Source organism: Sinocyclocheilus grahami, unplaced genomic scaffold (assembly GCF_001515645.1).
Source record: "Sinocyclocheilus grahami isolate Dianchi unplaced genomic scaffold, SAMN03320097.WGS_v1.1 scaffold229.1, whole genome shotgun sequence".
Lineage (NCBI taxonomy): Eukaryota > Metazoa > Chordata > Actinopteri > Cypriniformes > Cyprinidae > Sinocyclocheilus > Sinocyclocheilus grahami.
This window is the reverse complement of record NW_015505408.1, coordinates 178,621-199,652: the sequence shown is the minus strand read 5'-3', so window position 1 is coordinate 199,652 and position 21,032 is coordinate 178,621. Positions and strand designations below refer to the sequence as shown.

Below are 21,032 nucleotides of genomic sequence, written 5' to 3'. Positions count from 1 at the left end.
TACACCAAATGACCTGCTTGACAATGCTTGACCAAAGCACTATTGTTTTTTTCTCCTGATCTGTTACGTTTCTGTTCGTTTTCGGTCACGGTAGCATTTTGCCGCTCATCTCGACTGTAGCATGTTTGATATCTTCAGTTGGGTCATTCCCCCGCCCTGTCGATTTGCTCGGCCCTTGCATCTTGGGTTTCCATCTGAAATCCTGTCAGAAATCTCAAAGATACGGCAGCTTTCATACTGATGTTTGTGCATTTCTTCTAAATCTTCTGGCTGCTGCTTCTGGAAACTTCAGCCGCAGCTTTGCTCATGAAACTTGGACTGTTTCACCTTCTGAGAATGCCGACTGTTCGACCCTGTACATGCGTTCCCCCCACCCCGGTTTATCGTGAAGGTGTTCTTTGTGAACCGTTTTCTGTATTGCACTGATAATTCAGAGGGAAAACAATTCTGGAAGCGTATATATGTATATGTGACTTCCCAATGCAAACCGAAAAAAGGGCTCAGTCTGTTTGTTGCTTTAACCTGTGAAACATTAGGAGATGTGGGCAGACTGCATGTGTTTATTGGACAAATAATCTGTTGTTGATGCACATGCGGCATGCAGCCAAACTGGAGCGGTTTTAGCACTTATGTTCATTTGTGTCCTGATTATTCGTGTGAGAGCAAACCCCCTTTAGCGTAAATTCCCCTTTAAGCCTTAATAGAACTGCTGAGCAGTTAGTGACCATGATTACCATGTCCGTACCATTAAGTACGTAGCTGACTAGATGGGATGTATTTCTTGATAAACGTACCGATAGTGACCCATAGGATAGAGGAACCCTTCCCCTTAAATCATAGCATTAGCATAAACTAAGTGCTATCTACATGGACTTCTTTCTGTAAAGATGATATACTTTTTATTTCGCCAACTGTCATCTCACTTAAGGCAGGTTTAATACGTATTAAAAGACACTGTAAACGAAGCACTCGTGAGAGTGTTAGGTTACAGAATGTGCATCGAATCTTTGTGATCTCTCATTTCGTGAGCATTAACAGTGCTCGCTCTTTATTGGAGTTAACGGTATATTAGGACATATAATTTGTGGTTGTCTAGAGCTTTTATTCTGTCCCAGTTCTATAGTCGCTGTGCTGGTGTGGTCATCTTTGTCTCCTATTTGTGGTAACTGATTGTAGAAGGAACTGATTTCGTCTTTGTTGTTTTGCTGGTCCTTTTCCTTTCTCAGAAAAAAAAAACTAAATATGGATGTGCATGATGTCTCAGCTGCATATATCAGAGCCTTCTTGTTATATCATTTATATTTTGTAACCTGTATTTCTGTACGTGTTTTTAAAATACATATATATATATTTAAATTCTCAGTGCTAATGCAGTGCCATTAATTTATGTCTGTCATTAGGGGGTTACTTAAAGCTCTACTGTTCACAAAGTATAAAAAAATGGAGTATATAATATGACACACATGACAGAAATATACAACTCACATTCATTAATCTTGTAAAAAAGAACTGTTGAGATTGGGTTCAAAAAAGCTGGATTTGCTGGCTTCTGAATGTCTCAAAGTCCTCGGGGATTGTATCTGCACAAAAAAAGAACAAATACAAGACAGCTGATTTATTAATTCTCTCCTCAGATGTGACTGTGAATTTTGTATGCTCGTAATATATTTCATTTAGATAAAAGACAAAAATGAGCAGCTCCAGATGAGGTTTATTCTGCGCTGACTTCAAGAGAAAATTCTTTATCATCTATATGAAGTTCAAAGAAAATCTATTGGGAAGTGGATCGTGAAAAGCGAGGCCACCGGAAGAAGATGGATTGTGAAATTATTACTTTCTGTCATAAATTTGGAATAACATGCTCCAGTGAATCATGCTAAAAGACCTGGAATGTGTATCAATAAAGCAGAATATAAATAGAATTTCCATTTCATGATAACTTGTTTTCAACAGATCTGGGAGTACTATACTCCTATTGGCAGCTTGAAGTACACTATATGAACAAAACTACTGGGACACATGACCATTACGCCAACAAGGAGTTTTGCATTCTAAATACATAAGCTGCATCCCAATTCACCTTCTTATACTATGCTCTAAATGTATGTACTCTTTTTGTGAAGAAAAAGTACATACTTTTGAGTATGTAGCAGATTAGTATAGCTTTGGGACATATTTCTTCATCGTAACTTTAACACGTGTTTGCATAATGATGCATTTAAAAGTTAATGAACAAACATATCATTAGAAAAGTTCACAATGTTGCTGCAGATTAAATATAACATGGATAACAAAATAAATACTTTTTCATCAGGTTAGACATTGATTACACTCAAACCCCTTTCTCTACCTGTCTATCCTATCTAGTTTTTTAACACTTTTATGTGTGTTGCAATGTGTTGCAGGCAATATTAGCCATTAGAGTATGCATCGATATGCACTTCGAATTCTAACTGGAAGTATAGTAGAACATCTGTGAATCTTTGGCATACTCATTTCAACACACTACGATTTGGGGCACACTGATTCTATTTTCGAATAACTTTAACACGTGTTTGCATAATGATGCATTTAAAAGTTAATGAACAAACATATCATTAGAAAAGTTCACAATGTTGCTGCAGATTAAATATAACATGGATAACAAAATAAATACTTTTTCATCAGGTTAGACATTGATTATCACTCAAACCCCTTTCTCTACCTGTCTATCCTTCTCACATATCCACCATATTTGTAGTTTTTTAACACTTTTATGTGTGTTGCAATGTGTTGCAGGCAATATTAGCCATTAGAGTATGCATCGATATGCACTTCGAATTCTAACTGGAAGTATAGTAGAACATCTGTGAATCTTTGGCATACTCATTTCAACACACTACGATTTGGGGCACACTGATTCTATTTTCGAATGCTATTTAGGACAGATAGTATGCATGTTGGGACACAGCAATAGACTTCAATATGTGGCCCTGGACCACAAAACCAGTCATAAGGGTCAGTTGAGCAAATGTCTTAGTACGCTACAGAATCAAGATTTCCCTTCAATGGACGTAAGGAGCCTAGTCCAACCCCTAAAAAACAGCCACCAAACTATCCCTCTTCATCAAACTTAACAGTCAGCACAATGTAGTCAGGCAGGTGACATTCACCTGGCATCGGCCAAACCCAGACTCGCCCATCTGACTTCGTCACTCATCACAGAACAGGTTTCCACTGCTCCAGAGTCCAGTGGTGGTGTGTTTTACACCACTCTATCTGACGCTTGGTGATGTGATGCTTGCATGTAGCTGCTCTGCCATTGAAATCCGTTACATTAATCTCCCACCACACAGTTTTTGTGGCGAGTTTGTAACTCTTCAGCTATGGAAGCAGCATATGCACTCGTTGACCCTGCTCTGCAACTTTACATGGTCTTCTGCTTCATGGCTGAGCTTCTGCCTTTCCTAAATGCTTCTACTTTCCAATAATACCACTTACAGTTGACCGTGGAATATCTAGCAGAGGTGAAATTTCACAAACTGGCTTATCGCAATGGTGGCATACCAAGCTTGAATTTACTGAGCTCTTGAGAATGACCCATTTTTTCCACAAATGTTTGTAAATACAGACTGCATAGCTAGGTGATTCATTTTATACATCTGTGGAAATGGGTCTGATTGAAACACCTGAATTCAATAATTAAGCACTTCGTCACTCATCACAGAACAGGTTTCCACTGCTCCAGAGTCCAGTGGTGGTGTGTTTTACACCACTCTATCTGACGCTTGGTGATGTGATGCTTGCATGTAGCTGCTCTGCCATTGAAATCCGTTACATTAATCTCCCACCATACAGTTTTTGCGGCGAGTTTTGCTTCAGCTATGGAAGCAGCATATGCACTCGTTGACCCTGCTCTGCAACTTTACATGGTCTTCTGCTTCATGGCTGAGCTTCTGCCTTTCCTAAATGCTTCTGCTTTCCAATAATACCACTTACAGTTGACCGTGGAATATCTAGCAGGGGTTTAATTTCACAAACTGGCTTATCGCAATGGTGGCATACCAAGCTTGAATTTACTGAGCTCTTGAGAATGACCCATTTTTTCCACAAATGTTTGTAAATACAGACTGCATAGCTAGGTGATTCATTTTATACATCTGTGGAAATGGGTCTGATTGAAACACCTGAATTTAATAATTAAGCGGTATGTCTCCCAATACTTTTGTCCATATAGTGTATTTTCAAATGAGCCAAAATAAATGAACACACAAGTGGCCGAGGATGTGTAGAACTTTGAATATTGGGAGTTCATATTACATGAAAATTAGAAGGCCTGACGCTAAGCTCTTTGAGTGAGTGTACACTTGTTTCCATTTTTAATGTATGCAAAAGGTATTTCATTCAAATAACTGACCATTGCATCTGTAGCGCAGGTTGGCCCAGATGATGTTCTCCTGGGAGAAGCAAAATACTCCCAGTCTGCCTCCTCTCATGGTTGTGTCGATGATAATTCCTGTATCTGCTACCATCTGCTGACCTTCATAGAACTTTGAGAATGACCCATTTTTTCCACAAATGTTTGTAAATACAGACTGCATAGCTAGGTAATTGATTTTATACTTCTGTGGAAATGGGTCTGATTGAAACACCTGAATTCAATAATTAAGCAGTATGTCTCCCAATACTTTTGTCCATATAGTGTATTTTCAAATGAGCCAAAATAAATGAACACAGAAGTGGCCGAGGATGTGTAGAACTTTGAATGTTGGGAGTTCATATTACATGAAAATTAGAAGGCCTGACGCTAAGCTCTTTGAGGGAGTGTACATTTGTTTCCATTTTTAATGTATGCAAAAGGTATTTCATTAAAATAACTGACCATTGCATCTGTAGCGCAGGTTGGCCCAGATGATGTTCTCCTGGGAGAAGCAAAATACTCCCAGTCTGCCTCCTCTCATGGTTGTGTCGATGATAATTCCTGTATCTGCTACCATCTGCTGACCTTCATAGAACCACTTTTCTTACTGATATTTAGTGCCAGTTTATCAGGAAGTGACGATTTTGTTCTCTTGGATGGAAACGATGCTTTATTTGCAAATGTTTTATGTAATATTTCAATTTTGCGCACAAGTTAAATTTACAACTTTGGATGGAAACCCAACTATAGTCTTTTACCTACAGCCAGTCCAGGATCACTGTTCATGGTCTGAACAATCTCTCTTCCCTGTTGAAAAAGATGAGCATTCCTTGGTAAAGTTTATACTGTGAGAACTTTGGGTGCAAAATCTCCATGAGGCAGAAAGAAGCGGACAGACCTGATTGAGCACCACCCAGTTTGGATCGATCTGCGCATCTCCTTCTGGATCCAGAACCACAGTCTGATAGGTTCTGAAGTCAGTGAGAGTCACCTCACTGTTCTCAGGACAAACATCAATGATGTCACTAAATGTGTCATTGTCAAAGTCATTCTCACAAACGTTGCCAATCCCATCACCTGTAAACCAAAAGTCAAGAAAATGAAGCGGATGACTGATTTGACAACAAGATCAGAAAATGACTAAAGATCCGTTTCCAAGCAGAAAAGAACAAATTAGATCCGAATGAATTTCCTTGCTGGTTAGGAGTTGGTCAAGATTGATCAAGTCTTCTCGGTTAAACTAGTTAAGAAGCCTGGTTGGGACACCAGAATTCCATATTCCAAATCACTGCACAAGCTTGTATTTTGAACAGGACATTATTTTATTAAGAATAATGAGATTAAAGGGTTAGTTCACCCAAAAACTTCTGTCATTAATTACTCACCCTCGTGTTGTTCCAAGCCCGTAAGACCTTCGTTCATCTTCGGAACACAATTTAAGATATTTTTGATGAAATCTGAGGGCTCTCTGACCCTCCCATAGACCGCAAGGTAACTACCACGTTCAAGGTTCAGAAAAGTACCAAGATGATCCACAAAGTAGTCCGTGTGACATCAGTGGTTCAACTGTAAAGTTACGAAGCTACGAGAATACTTTTTTGTGCAAAGAAAACTAAAATATCGATTTTATTCCACATTTTCGTCTCTACTGTGTCACTAGTGGACGCGTGATGATACTGTCGTGAACGCACGTCCACTAGTGACGCAGTAGAGACGAAAATGTGGAATAAAGTCGTTCACGTAGCTTCGTAACTTTACAGTTGAATCACTGATGTCACACGGACTACTTTGTCAATCATCTTGGTACTTTTCTGGACCTTGAACGTGGTAGTTACCTTGCTGTCTATGGGAGGGACAGAGAGCCCTCAGATTTCATCAAAAATATCTTAAATTGTGTTCCGAAGATGAACGAAGGTCTTACGGGTTTGGAACAACACGAGGGTGAGTAATTAATGACAGAATTTTCATTTTTGGGTGAATTAACCCTTTAAGATCAACAGTTTGATGTAAAGTGAAGTTTCCAAACATTAAAGCCTGACCATCTAAGTCCTCCTGCAGTGGGTTTGGAACCAGACGGCAGTTGTCCGGACCGGGTGGAAGGAGATCGGGAATGCCATCGTTGTCATCATCATCATCACATTCATCTCCAATGCCATCCTTGTCCGTGTCCAGCTGGGAGCTGTTGATAACTGCAGGACAGTTGTCTCGAGAGTCCTGATGCCCATCTCCATCACTGATGATAGAAACCAAAGCATCAGATTGAACGTACTCATTATGGGGTGTGAGCAATGAAAATCACCAATTGGAGTGATGTAATACCTATCTTTGTTAGTGTCACAAGGATCGCCAATCAAGTCATTATCCACATCCATCTGTGGCAGAAAGAAGGAGAATTATGGCTTACGTAATGCCTCAATTTCTTAGTTTGAGTCCATCTCCATCACCTTCAGAGTTAGAGAGCATAGGGTGTTAATCAGACCTGATCAGGGTTGCGGACGTAGGGACAGCTGTCGCAAGCATCACCAACATTATCACCGTCTCTATCTTTCTGGTCATGGTTTGGCACCTTTTTGCAATTATCTTTATCGTTTTTGATTCCTGAAAAGCAAAACACAACATCTCAGTTTGACCAATGCAAATGTTCATATTACCCTAATGATGTTTCCTATCTGAAGACTTACCATCCCCATCAATGTCATCATCACATTCATCACCCTGGCCATCGCTATCGGTGTCCTTCTGGTCATTGTTTTTTACCTGACGGCAATTATCACAAGCATCTCCATAATCATCCTGATCAATGTTCTTCTGATTGACGTTGGGGACTAGCACACAGTTGTCCTATCAGAGAAGTAATCGGTAAGAATATCATGAGTAAGAATACTGGTAGACATGATTAACCGGTAGAAATTTGTCAACCGGTAGAGATTTTGGACTATCGTCTCTATCGCGGTTACACGCTCTCGTGAAGTTGCTGTGCTGTATGGTCACGTAAACATATCGTTTGCACGCATTTTAAGCATTGCGGTTTAAAAACAAGTGATTTTAAGCTGTTGGAATGCAATCAGCAGTAAAAAAGAACTAATTTTGCTATATGCGTGCACTGTCTGAGAGCGATGTCGGAGAGGTGACCGCACGTGAAGACAGTGCTCATAGAGCGCAACAGAGTATTGAACAGAGTTAATTTTGCCACTTTATAAGCCTTGAATGGTCAAAATGCCCGTCTTTGCAAGCATCCTTGTAAACACAATAATTTAGGTCTTAAGTGAAAGCAAACAGCTGAGAAAAAAAACATGTGTAACAGTATATTGGATCCGGGCAGCGCTTAAAGTGACAGCAGTCTAATATTCCTGCTGTCTATCATTCATGTTAATCAAACAGCAAAAGACAGAAACTCTCTCACTGCTCTTGACTAAATCACTTTTGTAACTTTAATAAGAAGAAATATTTATTTAATTTACTCAGTGAAGAATATGCAGTGTTTTTATTCATTCGATTACTTTACACAATGTATGAATAATTTCTTAGTTATTTGTTCTACTGTAGTTTTTTGTCCTATTGCTTGTAATTAGTTTCTTACTCTTATGTAATCGCTGACTGTTTACTTGTCTTCAGTGAGTTTTTTTTTTTTTAATTTAGGCTAGTATTAGTTTTTTGTGATATTGACACGGATGACAAGAATTATGAAATTTCTATGGTATCAAAAATGTTGATATCTTAAAGACCTTATTTGAAGCAAAAATAACTATATTGTGATATATATCGTAAAGTGAAATAAAATTACTCATATCCTGATATAAGATTTTGGTTATATCGCCCACCCCTAGTTCTTAATATCTTAGTGAGCTGCCTCCCTGGACAGCATTGATCATAATCCCACCATAAAGTCTATTCCAAAAGGTAGGAAGCAACCTTCTAAGATTTCCTTCTAAGACCTTTCTTTTTCCACCACACATATCGTATATAGAGAAGACAAGGAAAAGGAGTCGAGTCTCCTGTGCACTTCACATTCAGGATTTTGATTACTAATATATGGTGATATTATAACACTGCCTTTAATTAAGGTGGTGTTGTGACCTCTGACCTCTGTGTTTAATATCCCATCTCCATCTGCGTCGTCATCACATGCATCACCGATTTTATCCTTGTCTGCATCCTCTTGCCCAGAGTTTGGAACGGTGAGGCAGTTGTCCTAGAAAACCGTTTTATTGAGATCTCACCACTGAGAGAATGTTTTAGTACTTTTTCATTCGTAATACTTGTTTTTATGTTTTACCTTTGCACAGTTTCTTTCCAGACATTCCAGTTTTTCATCAGGGAAGCCATCAATATCAGTGTCCGTTCCACATAAGTATCCATTCCCAGCCCATCCAACTCCACACTAAAACAGATTATATCAGTTTGACCATGTAGATCATGTGGTTCATGTGTGAAATACTGTATGATCATTGACTTACTGCGCATTCAATCTGTCCATCACGGTGAACAATGCATTCTGCACTGGCATGGCAAGGATTGGGCTGACCATTACCACAGGCCCGCTCAGGTTTGCAGCCTTTCACCTGATCCCCAACAAAACCAGTCTTGCAGTGGCCACAGCGAAAAGAGCCCTGCCATGGACACACAATGACTCACATAAACAAGGAGAATGGAAAGAATGATGTTCCAACTGACTTATATGAATCCATTTCTCAAATGTTGTAGACCATTTTATGGTGTGTTGATCCAACATAATATCAAATCTGTAATCAGTATTTCATTCAGTCTTGGTTCTTTTTTTGTTATCTTACACAGTTATGCTCATAGTTTTAAGGATAAGGGCATATAATGCAAGCTGCCCATGTTAGCATCTGCCTAAGGCTGAAGATAGAGGCCAGATTTAAGGCCGATTTTAAGTTAAAATCAAGACTAAATTAACTGGTTTTATTATCTAAATTAACTGGTTTTATTCAAGCCAAACTATTCCTTAATATGACCTCATTCAGTTATAAAATTTATTTTAGGGTAAGGTACTGCTACTACTGGCAGAAGTCCCTTTTTACAGTGTATCAGAACTGAGCCATTTTTTGGTTTGCGAACCAGAACAGATGGTGCTCTGGTTCTGCGACTAACAGAGCATAATGCATCACTCACTGGTGTGTTGATACAGTTGGAGTTCTCCACGCAGCCTCCATTTGAGTTCTCACACTCATTAATGTCTTTGCACACCTGCATATAAGCATTTACATTCAATTTCAAACATTTTATCCATTGATTGCTTGTATTTGAATTAAAAGATTCCCATTTAAAAATTATACCTGTTTATTGGCAGATGCATAGGCAAGTCCCACCCCCTGCACCTGGGGGCCCATGTACCCAGCAGGACAGGGGCCACAGCGAAAACCAGGTGACGTGTTAATGCATCTCACCCCCATGTGACATGGCATTACAGCACACTGTACACAGCAAAGAAACAGTAGAGAACAAAAATCTTAGTCCACAGTAAAATACAGAGTTCTGGCATGAAACTCTAGATGGCACAGTCCGATAGGTCTATCTCAATCTGACCTAATGACATCATTATCACATGGCACAGCTGACTGGTTCTCTCCTGTATCGGTAGCCAATGAGCTCGCTGCACAACATTCAAATATATGACTAGTGCTTGCCGTAGCAGTCCCAGCTTGCTTCAGAAACCCTCCACCTTCCCCAGCTCCACCTGTATAGATCTGCTATGAGGTGATTCATGTATGCTATATGGGGGTTATTTCATGTATGTTATATTTGCAGCAGCAATATTTCTTACATGCTCACAGCAGCATGTTGGGGATTTATTGGCAGTAGCAAGTCTCGGTACTTGCTCTGCAGCAGCAGCATAGCAGATCTATTCCGCTAAAACCAAATACACAAGGATTACACTTTTTCCATAGTCCACTTTTACAATAAGTACCTTTGCAACTATCAATTAATGTCAATTAACTCTCACTAGACTCTCATTAGACTATTACCAGACTAACAGTTACATATAGTTGCATGAAGTAGAATGTGGATTATCAAACTAAAGTGTTATTGTTGGTGCTGATAGCCTTGTGGGCAGCGCGCCGACATACAGCGTCTATGCACTATGGGTGTCCCGATTTCAAATCGCAACGGGAGGACCTTTCCCGATCACACCCCCCTCTCTCTCTCCCACAGCTTCTTGTCAGCTATGATCTGTCTTATCATAATAAAGGAAAAAAATTAATGATTGAAATTAATGAGATTCAGAAATATGACGTTGAAAAAATGCAATTATACTTTACCTATGAAACTAAAACTGGCAGTTGGTGGCACCTAGTGCTGTCTTAATAAGTGAATCATTGATTGGTTAATTCAAACGATTTGTTCAGTACAGCTGATTCCTTCACGAATGAAGCAAGTGAATGTTCTTTTTTTAATGGGTCATTGAATCATCGACTAATTTAGAATTTAGAAACGAAACACCACTATGTTGATCAGATACGCAACAGTTCTGCTGTCACTCTGTTTGGAACGATTTTCATTAGCAGAATAAACCAAATAATACGATCGAAAAAATAAAAAAGTCAATATTGTGTCTAAAATGTACTTCACTTAATATTATTTTTATATACCATTGGATAAAATATAAAATAGTGATCATCTTAAATGGGGGACTTTTCCACTTGATTCCACTTTTCAGGATTGTTCCACCATATTTGCGCATTGCACTTTCTCCCATTCATGGTAATAGAACAAGCAGGGCATAGGGATGCTCACTTCTGACTGGAATTCACCCTAATTCATCTCAGACAGCCCACTCACCTCATCAACATCTGTACAGTAAGTTCCATTTCCTGTCATGCCCTCTGGACACGGACCACACTTCACACCGCTGGGAGTCATTATGCATTCCACACCAAGATGGCAGGGGTTGGGAACACATGACGGCTCTATAGGATCTACTGGTCTCATGCCTAGCAAGACATGAGAGAAAAAATATGCAACTTTTAGCAGATAACACTCTCAGTTAAGAATCTAATGCAATCATAAGCTTAGAATTCCTCACCACATGCTTCACACTCCATAACTGTGTTCTTCAGGAAAACAATTTCCTGTATCTATAAAGCAAAGAGTTCAGTATTATGTAAAAATGTATAAGAACTAAAATGTGCTTTAGGTCTTTAACAGGCTGGAATGTTATGAAAATATTTTTATGTGTGAGTGGATAGCAGAAGTTTTATACAAAATCATTTTACCCGAGAACATGCAATGGCATCTTCTTCCATATTTTTCAGTATTTTAGATGATTTACCTGTTGTTTCAGCAGTTCTTTGATTTCAGCAAGCTCCTGGTTTGTGCCTTTAATCTGTTTGATAATCTCTCCATCTGTAGTAACGATGTAGAATCAGAAAGATGATTTATAGCAACATGCTGAGTTCCCCTTACCTTTTACTTCAAGTCAAGAATTTCAGCAATAATGTATTCAGATTCGTTCTAGCTATCTAATGGCTTACAGCATGAAGCACTTTTATGATACTTTTACAGTTAGTGTTATTTTTGGAACACCTCAGACAATCTGCTAAATATCTTTCTTTTGCTGAAGAAACACAGCCATACAGATTTGGAATGACACAAGAGTGAAAAACCTAAGAGTGAATATTCATTTTTGGAAGAACTTTCCCTTTAAGACTGTATGAACTGGAAACTACATACAAACAACAGGACGGTTTCATGATTAATGCATATAAAGCTACGCTCAAAATATAATGACTTTTCCTGCCGGCCCTGTGGATAATTTGTCAGCATCTGACATTATATCAGTTAGGAAATGTATTAGAGTAATTTGCCAAGAACTCACTCACTTCGATTGTTTATGCGGTGTGTTTGTGAATAGCAAAGCCCAGTCCAAGTCTGTTGCCTTGGCAAGGGCTAATGTTGGATCCTGTTTTCTGTGTTTAGGCATGACCATAACATGTAATCCAAATAGCATGCTTCATTTTGATTCATCTCATGGGTTCATGAACATGTTGTTATGACAGCAGATAAACTGTTGCAGTTGTGATTTATGAAGCTGGTTTTATGAGCCACAGGAGTAGCAACACTAGAATTATCAAATCAACCTGAGTGCATTTCTTTCTTAGCTCTAGTGCTGCGGTTAGGGTCCCAGTAAGGCTCAGGTTTCGCTTTTCCCCATATTTGATTGTGGTCAAATTAATAAAAAAAAATAAAAAATCCAAGTTCTAAATGTAACAGGTGGGGCTTCTGTCAGAGGTTCCCCTCCCCAGAGGGCAGTCCAGACAAACAGAAGGGAAGTGTGCTCTTTCCATTAGCGGCATCAGTGTTTTCCATATGCATTCCAGGCTTCCATAAGCTCAGTTTATCAGTTATTCATCTTGCCTGGTGGGCCACTTAAAATGTTGGTCTTTACACTGCAACTGCATAGAACGTAAATGTTCTCTTCAGCAGTGTTGTTACGGGTTTTAAAACATACCAAAATCTGCCCACATGACAGGTTCTCATCTTACACGTCAAACAGCATCTGTTAAAAGATTCTTAGCTTAAACCTTTGGAAGAGCTTTGTAAAAAAAAATATTTGAATAAAAATAAAGTTGCTCATTTAGGAAGGGGCAAACATGGACATTATATATAATCCAGAAAAATATAAATATGAATATTCTCTCTGGAACAATCTTGCAGTGCACTTTAGAGAGTTAGACCAATAATAATCTGTTTGAGTGTATATTGTATCCTTTCTGTAAAGCACTTTCTAGTGAAGATGTTAATAAACATATTTCGTTATAAACATATTTTTAAAGTCCTGGATATGTCCAAGATATAACAAAAGCAGGCATTTCATGGTCAAGTAATAGAAGTTCATTGTGCAAGAAGTGTGCAAACCTTAAATATGTATGAATGTCACAGTAAGTGAATGCAAACGTGCAGAAGTCAACTCACCTCTGGAAACTCCTTGAGCAGAAACCAGAGCGCCGTGCAGATACAAGCTGCAGCTGAACAGGAGAGTCCACAGCATGCTGCGTGAGGGGAGGAGGACAGAGCTGAGCTTCTGAGCGTGTCTGTGTCTCTAATGCTTTTATACCACGTCACTGACGTCATCTGCAGTCTGGCTCTTCACAGATCACACCTTTCACAAGGTTCATGTGTAACAGTCTTGAATTGTAATCACACCAGAGCATGTGAGCGGAGCGGAGCGTGAGCGGAGCGGGGAGCGGAGTGGTAATATTTCCTTAAGAGCGCAGAGCGCCTTTCTGAAGATTCCGCTCCGCTCACTCAATATGCTCAGTGCCGCTCGCTCAACCCAGAATGCCGTTTGGTGATTTGCTTGTTCGAGATCGAGAATAGTAGAGCAGTTATGGAGTTCAGATATTGTTTCAACGAAGTTGCAAGCCTTATACATAAATGTAAAGTAAAAAATCTAAGTTAAGAATAAGCAGGGAGAAGAAACTGAGAGGGAGTGCGGGGAGAGTTATCACACACACACACACACACATGTAATCAATGTAAGTAAACAGAGCCAAACATTAAACACTGTTATAAGTATAGCCAGAAGGGCTAACAACATAACAAATAAAACCCTAAAATGACCATTAAAAAGTTTGAAAACAGGGGAAGAAATATGATTTTATAAAATGTTATAAAAGTGCCTAAAAATAGTATTACTATTTTACACATTTTAGAATAATAGTGGAGCATTACATTTTGGCTTCTTCAAAGTAACAGCTTTTTGTGTAGATTCCAGCTCTGCACAGTTCAGTCATTGTCTCAACCGGCTTCATGAGGTGCATCCTGGGATGCTTTTTAAACAACACTGGAGTGTCCATGCATGCTGAACACTTTTTGGCTGCTTGTCCTTCACTATTCAGCCCATTTGTTAAAAAAAAAAAAAAAGTTTGACAAGAAATTCCTATGTGAGCACAATGTATATTTGTCTGCAAAACAGATTTAAAGCATAATCCTACAGGTCGCAGGAAACAAATTCAGTCCACACTTTTGGCTGCTAGTGTATTAGTTTGATTACTGTATCCAGTAGGCCTAATAAAATATTACGTTTTTTATTATAGAAAAGTTTTAGTTGCCAAAAAAGATTTTGCTTTGTTTATTCCCCCATTAAAAATAAATCACATCACTATATAATGTTTGATCTTGCATGGCCAATTATAAAAAATCAACTATTTAAAAAAAAAGCTTCTTTATTCTACTCTATTTTAATTCAGTCCAAAACTCTTACATCATAGATGCTCTCTGCACTTTTGGGTTGGTGCGTTCAATGTAGCAAGTCTTGTTTGCTGATAATTGCATCCACAGACGCGGGTTGAATTCCAGCTTGCAGACCCCAGAGCTACATGTGGCGCACCTTGAGGTCTTGTGCTGTTCTGCTGAACTCGCCTCTCTCACCATGAGCTCTTCTGGAAAAACAAACACAGAAGTCTCAGTCTGGTGGTTTTCAGCATTTACAGGAAAATGCACGTTGATGTTCTGAGAATTAAATGGATTCGCTGGGTTTTATTGAAATGTATTTTTCATGCAAGGGTGTCCATTTAAAATGCATCTTTTTATCTAAAAACCTCACGCACAGGAATGAAGTGGTCATTGTTCCTGGGTCATGAGCTCTTCTATTCTGGGATCGAGGTGAAAGGTCAGCAATGGCTCAAAGGCAAGCAAACAAATGTGTGCTCACAAATCATCAGTCTTCATTTACAGAGATCACTAATTACTTTAAAAGGTGTTTCACGTGAAATCTAATTGGCTTAAAAATTAGCATTAACAGATCTTTTTTTGATACTTCACGAACATATCAAACACAAATCTAGCATACAGTTAATCAGGTTATGTCCTCCAACTTAAAATTCCAGAGTCATCTTATTTTAAAAAAAAAATACAAAATTCAGATTCAACACACATGGCCTTACATTTAACACATCACATTGAGGCAAGTGTCAACTATACTGTATAGTGAAGAAGGCAGATTACAACTGAAAAGTTGAACTCAGGGTTTATGATGGTAAATGTAAGACTTTTTAAAGACCTTTTTAAGACCAAGTAAAGTTTCTTAAGCCTAAATGTAGCTAGTCTACTGGCAGAATCCCATACTGTATATCGTGATAGCATGCCTCAATAGCTCCAATACTGCATAATATGAACACTTTTGTTAGGTAAATCAAAGTAGGTGTTACTATCTGAATTTACTGCATAATGCACAATTATTTTAGATATTATAATAATTATTGGCCATACAATTATTTAACATGCATTTATACCTCATATCTTCTTTTGATACTATGTTGCAAATATGTTGGTCACTAGGCTATATTAAAAAATATGTTATTAATCTCATCTCTGAAAACACACAAAAAGAAGAAAATGTAATGTAGACACTATACCTGCGATTTATGTGATGTTCGTTAATTGTTTTTCTTAAATTCCTGAGAACAAATGAACGCTATAACTTCGGTGTACATCTGCCCGAATAAACCAACTCAAATGTAAAGTTTGAGAAGTTGTATTAACATTTAGTGGTATGATATTTGATTTTGGTTTATTTTACGTAAAAGTGATGTGAATTAACATTGTCCAAAATAATAGCTACAGCGACGGAAAATCGCGTTTGTTTGTTTTGTGCTTGCTATTTTATGTTTTTGCAGCGGTTGCTGGAATTGTAAGAGCAAACGATCGAAATGTGGGTTCTCGAATTACTTTTATTAAACTATACCTTTATTAAATAGTCACACTGCATGTTTTTAACACCTGCCAAGCAGAGCCAAAACGTCCTTAGGCTACTGTAGGCAATCAAAGGATGTTTAATAAACTCCAGTAATATCCTTTCAAATCAATGAAACTATATTCGTATAAACTGACTCGCTGTGAATGGCACAGGATGTTGTCTTGTAATTTAAGAGACAAGATTCGGTCAGTATTTGTATTTGCATGAGCGCAGAGGCAGAAGGTTAATACATTTTCACAAGTAATTTAGATTACTCTCCTGGGCTGCCTGTGGCAATCATATAAACATAAGCTGTTTAAATCAAAACAAAAAGAGTTCTATTGCGAATCTAATTATCCGCGGCGCTGCAGCGTGAATTCTTTCTAACTGTGACATCACTGCACTGGAGGCTTTTAGAACTTGTGGCCTGCCTTGATCACAAAACCCTCATTTTGACTCGTTGCTTCAGTATACACGCTTTAGTGTAGGTATACAATTTTTGCTTCAGTCAGCTTTTGATCAGTTTTGAAACGACGTACAATTTTGAATTAAGCCTTGATTCCACATCAGTGTCTGATTGTGAATCTGCATTATCATTCAGTGTACGATCATTGTTCAGTGCAGTTTTAAATCATATCTCGACAAGCACAAAACAGTAGTAGAGTTTTCTGATCTGGGTAATATTTCAGATCATTCAGTTTTACTTTTCAGATTGTTGCAGTCTACCCTTTTAGATCTGAAATGTACTGTAACAAATTTCGCAAGCTCATGCACCAAACATGCGTCAGCGCTCACCAGAACATCATTACTGTGAGCGAAAACACCACAATCTCCAGCCAAATGCAGGCTGTCAAGCTTCCGACCATCCATAGTCCTTCACTTGCCAGAGGTGAGCTGCTCAAACAGTCTGAAACCGGTTTGCTACATTTGAATTCAAAACATAGGCCTATGGTATGAGTATGAAGTAAACACAAGTTCCTTCCTGAGAGCCATACTAACATTACATAAATGTGATGTTATGCAGAATTGCATCCACACCCACCGCCTCAGAAGAAGGTGAACGGATCCAGTCTCAGTGCTGAAGAACAATTTCTGATCTTTGGGCTCCGATGCAGGGAGGACAAAATAGGGGAAAAAGTCAGGTTGTTCATTAGAGAGGGACAACAGGAACGCCCCGCCTCAGGAACGCGACCAACAGGGGCCCGAAGCGAAACCTGTCTTCCGCCGCTCAGCGTGCGGAGGGCAGTGTTTCAACCCATCTCAGCATACAAAGCTGAGGTTTTACAAAGTGGTCGCTGTAAAGTAAGCCAATTTTGTATATTTTTCTTATTCCAGTTCAAATTATGTATGTAATATGAAATACCCACTACTCTTGGAAATTGTGTGGATGGGGTTTTTCATCTGTACTCTTCTAATTTCTTTCTCTGTTCCATTCTCAGCTTGATACAATACATAAAATGGAGATCCTGCATACTTGGGCCCAACGTGCTTCTATGGAGTACAGAGAAATGTCCCAAATAGAGCTCGGAGCAAAACAAGACTGGGCCAATTATGAAGCCTCTTTCCGTGACTCCAATCCTTTGAAGAACGAGCAAAAGTAATTATTTCTACATCACTGTTAATCTTGAAGCCATGCTTTTGTGGTCATCGTAAATAACGCAGTTTCAATTTATAAACTTCTGATTGCCAGGTGTTTATTATCATGTTGTCATGTTTCAGGGCTCAGGATTCATTTTCGAAGAGGTTAAAATTAGAAGACAAGGAAAAAGCTCTTCTAAGGTAAGCACTGTCTCGTCAGTACGCACAATTATAGCGTTTCCATTCCTGCTCATCCCAACAGTGAAGATGCTGCTTCGGATCCTATTATTCATAACCATCTCTGTTACAGAAAAATCTATCGTGTTCAAGACACGATTGAAATTGAAGAGATGCATTTGGAGGAAGACCGGGAGCGTGAAGAGCGTGAGGAAGAGGGCAACAAACAAAGCTCAGAGGACCTTGAAAAATTTACGTGGGAGTATGTGAATTGCATGTCCCTAAATGAGGAAAACAACGAGGTACTCAAGTACTACGAGGATGAAAAGGAAAAGCTGTAAGTTTCTTGTACCCAACCATGGGATTGATTTCTTAATAGTCTCTAATCTGAGGAAACCCGAAGACACAGTACCAGCGTTTGACGCTCTGAGTTTTGTCTTGTGTGGTTTTCTCCAGTAAAAAGAATGCAGACCGCATGGAGGAGGAGATACAGAGCATGGCTCTCTGCATTGAAGAAGAGCAGGAGAAAAAAAACAAAGTCAAAGCAGAAGTGGAGATGATAAATAATGTCAAGGACTCAAGGAGAATGAAAGTAAGTGCACAACGTGTCTTGTTTAAAGCGACCCTCGCAAGCATCTGAATGTAATAAGAGACTGTGCAGTTGATCTCGGTCACATTTGATCTCATCATTTTGTTTCTGTCTCACCAGATATGGACAAAGACCGAACAGTTGTGTGAGGAGCTTGCGAAGGTCCAAGCGAGCTACGGGGAGCAGGCCAACAGCCCTGCGTATCCATTGATGATACTGCTCCAGTTGGAGGACTGGATTTCTGACTCTCTGGATTTGATCGAAAACATGCCAGCTGAGAGGCTCTGCAAAATACAAAAGCGGATTTGCAAACATTATGAAATCAGGTAAGGTATAGAAATACATAGCTGACATGATGATCATCAGCGGTTATAGCTTTCTTAAAACTGCAGAAATTGAGTGGTTCTTTAAAACCTCTTGCCTGCTTTCTCTCTTTCACAGGGAGCAGGAACAGAAACGCATTAGGCGTGAAGCGTTATTAGAAGAACGGAGGCAGAGAAGACAGGAGAGAGCACTTTCTCATTCAGTGAAACTGGTGAGTGGCACACAGAACCAGCAATACATATCCAATTCTTTTGTCTTGCTTATCAATATTGTAATGTGGATCAATAGTGTGATGCTAAGTTATCACGTCTTTATTGCAGACCGGAAAAAAGCTGATGCCACGTAGCCAGCCTCCGAAGAAGATAAGAAAGAGAGAGGAACCAGTGGAAACCAAGAAGACGAAGGAGGATTTATATGCTCACTTTGTGGAATAATTTGCCTCCGAGCTCCTCCACGGCCTTCTCCAGTGCCCTGCCATCCTCCACAGACAAGAAAAACCTCCAGTACCCACTGTGCAAACAAAAAAAACAATAACCCTTAGGCAACTTAGATATTAGGAAGATAATTGATAGTAGATAGACATCTTAGATTTTGGTAAAATATTAGTGAATAATTGATAGTAGTAGATAGACCTCTTAGATATTGGTAAGATATTAGTAGATAATTGATAGTAGTTGTGGATAGACATCTTGGATATTAGAAAGATATTAGTAGATAATTGATAGTAGTTGTGGATAGACATCTTAGATATTAGAAAGATATTAGTAGATAATTGATAGTAGTTGTGGATAGACATCTTAGATATTAGAAAGATATTAGTAGATAATTGATAGTAGTTGTGGATAGACATCTTAGATATTAGAAAGATATTAGTAGATAATTGATAGTAGTTGTGGATAGACATCTTAGATATTAGAAAGATATTAGTAGATATTAGCAGATAATTGATAATAGTAGTAGATAGACATCTTAGATATTTGTAAGAAACTAGTAGATAATTGATAGTAGTAGTAGATCAAATAATAATAATAAAAATAATAAAAGCATTTGTGTAGTAATTTCTTTCAATGTGTATTAAAACCACACACATCTAAGACATTCTTTAAAAAAAATCACATGGCACATAATCTATAAGTTATAACATTTTCTTACACCTTGAATGCATGTCAGTGTATCATTATTAATAACATTTTTGAATTTATTCTTCAAGGTTAAAAATATTAATTCATTTTTAAGAATCATAACATCAATTAGTGTGATATTTGCTGTCTAGTGGATTTTGCTTAATGTGCATATGCTGCAATAAAGAAATGATATAATGATCAGGTTCAAAACACCTTTATTATTATAGTGCTTTATACACTTGAGATTGTTTCAAATCAATGATGCAAACTTCAAAAATGAGGCAAATTCAAAAGCTGCTGTATGGAGATTAAAAGGTTGATTTTAATTGAGATTAACATTTTTGTTATAATATTGTTTTTAGGAAGGAAGGATACTTTGAAACACTAGTCAGCCTGAAAGTTATGGAAGGCAAGACACTCCAGGTGAACAGGTTAAAAATAAACAGACCTAACGTCCCCAGCTGACTGATCGCATCAAGAATCGCAAAACTTATTTTGTATTACATTATATTTGTGTTTAAAATGTTCTGATTTAAAATACTATGTTTAAATATGCAAATGTTATACTTAAAAATGGCATTATCTAGCTAATTAAAGACATTTGCATATATTTGTAGAACAAAAATCTGAACATCGGATTAAGCCAAGTTCAAAATTCTTGTTTCATTTGGACATATTTTGTTGTCATTCATTTGTTTGGCGATGAACCCACAGTCCCACAGAGAAATTTTGGTCGGATTTTTGTATGTTCTCCTTTAGTAAGATACTTTTCTTTCTGTTTTAAAGATGCTTTCTTTGAATTGTTTGAGTACTCAAAAGAGAATATAAGAAAATATAACAATTAATTTGTGTTTCCTGCTAGCTAAATTTCACATTAAAAAAAATCTGGGCTCTAAACCTCTCTTTTGTCTATTCACCCAGCAGGCACACAATGCCATAAGACGTTGATATTTGGTTACATTTCGGTTGCGACGTCGGGTGACCAAAATTCAATGTAAATTCAATGTCTAATGTCAATGTCAAATTGATGTCCAATACCGATGTCAGCTGACGTTGATATTTTGTTGTTTTTTGGATGTGTAACCAAAATCCAATGATAAGTCAACGTCAAATTGACATCAACCCGATTTTAATTTTCAACCA

At 38.2% G+C, this 21,032-nt stretch overlaps 1 protein-coding gene, 1 long non-coding RNA gene and 1 pseudogene across 2 annotated transcripts; 1 reads left to right on the top strand and 2 right to left on the bottom strand.

The window, feature by feature from the left end:
* Positions 1 to 1,149: 1,149 nt before the first annotated feature.
* On the bottom strand, positions 1,150 to 4,477 carry LOC107597146 (uncharacterized). Its single transcript, XR_001610437.1, has 2 exons — positions 4,397 to 4,477; positions 1,150 to 1,580 (listed from the first exon to the last, which is right to left on the bottom strand). It is a non-coding gene; the product is annotated as an uncharacterized lncRNA (long non-coding RNA).
* Positions 4,478 to 4,847: 370 nt separating this feature from the next.
* LOC107597188 (thrombospondin-4-like) lies at positions 4,848 to 13,409 on the bottom strand (annotated as a pseudogene).
* Positions 13,410 to 18,004: 4,595 nt separating this feature from the next.
* On the top strand, positions 18,005 to 19,384 carry LOC107597211 (putative golgin subfamily A member 6-like protein 19). The gene is made up of 5 exons (XM_016288165.1): positions 18,005 to 18,189; positions 18,309 to 18,444; positions 18,562 to 18,767; positions 18,883 to 18,976; positions 19,086 to 19,384. The coding sequence occupies exons 1-5, from the start codon at positions 18,026 to 18,028 to the stop codon at positions 19,197 to 19,199; spliced, it is 714 nt and encodes a 237-aa protein (XP_016143651.1). The 5' UTR covers positions 18,005 to 18,025; the 3' UTR covers positions 19,200 to 19,384.
* The last annotated feature ends 1,648 nt before the right edge of the window (positions 19,385 to 21,032 follow it).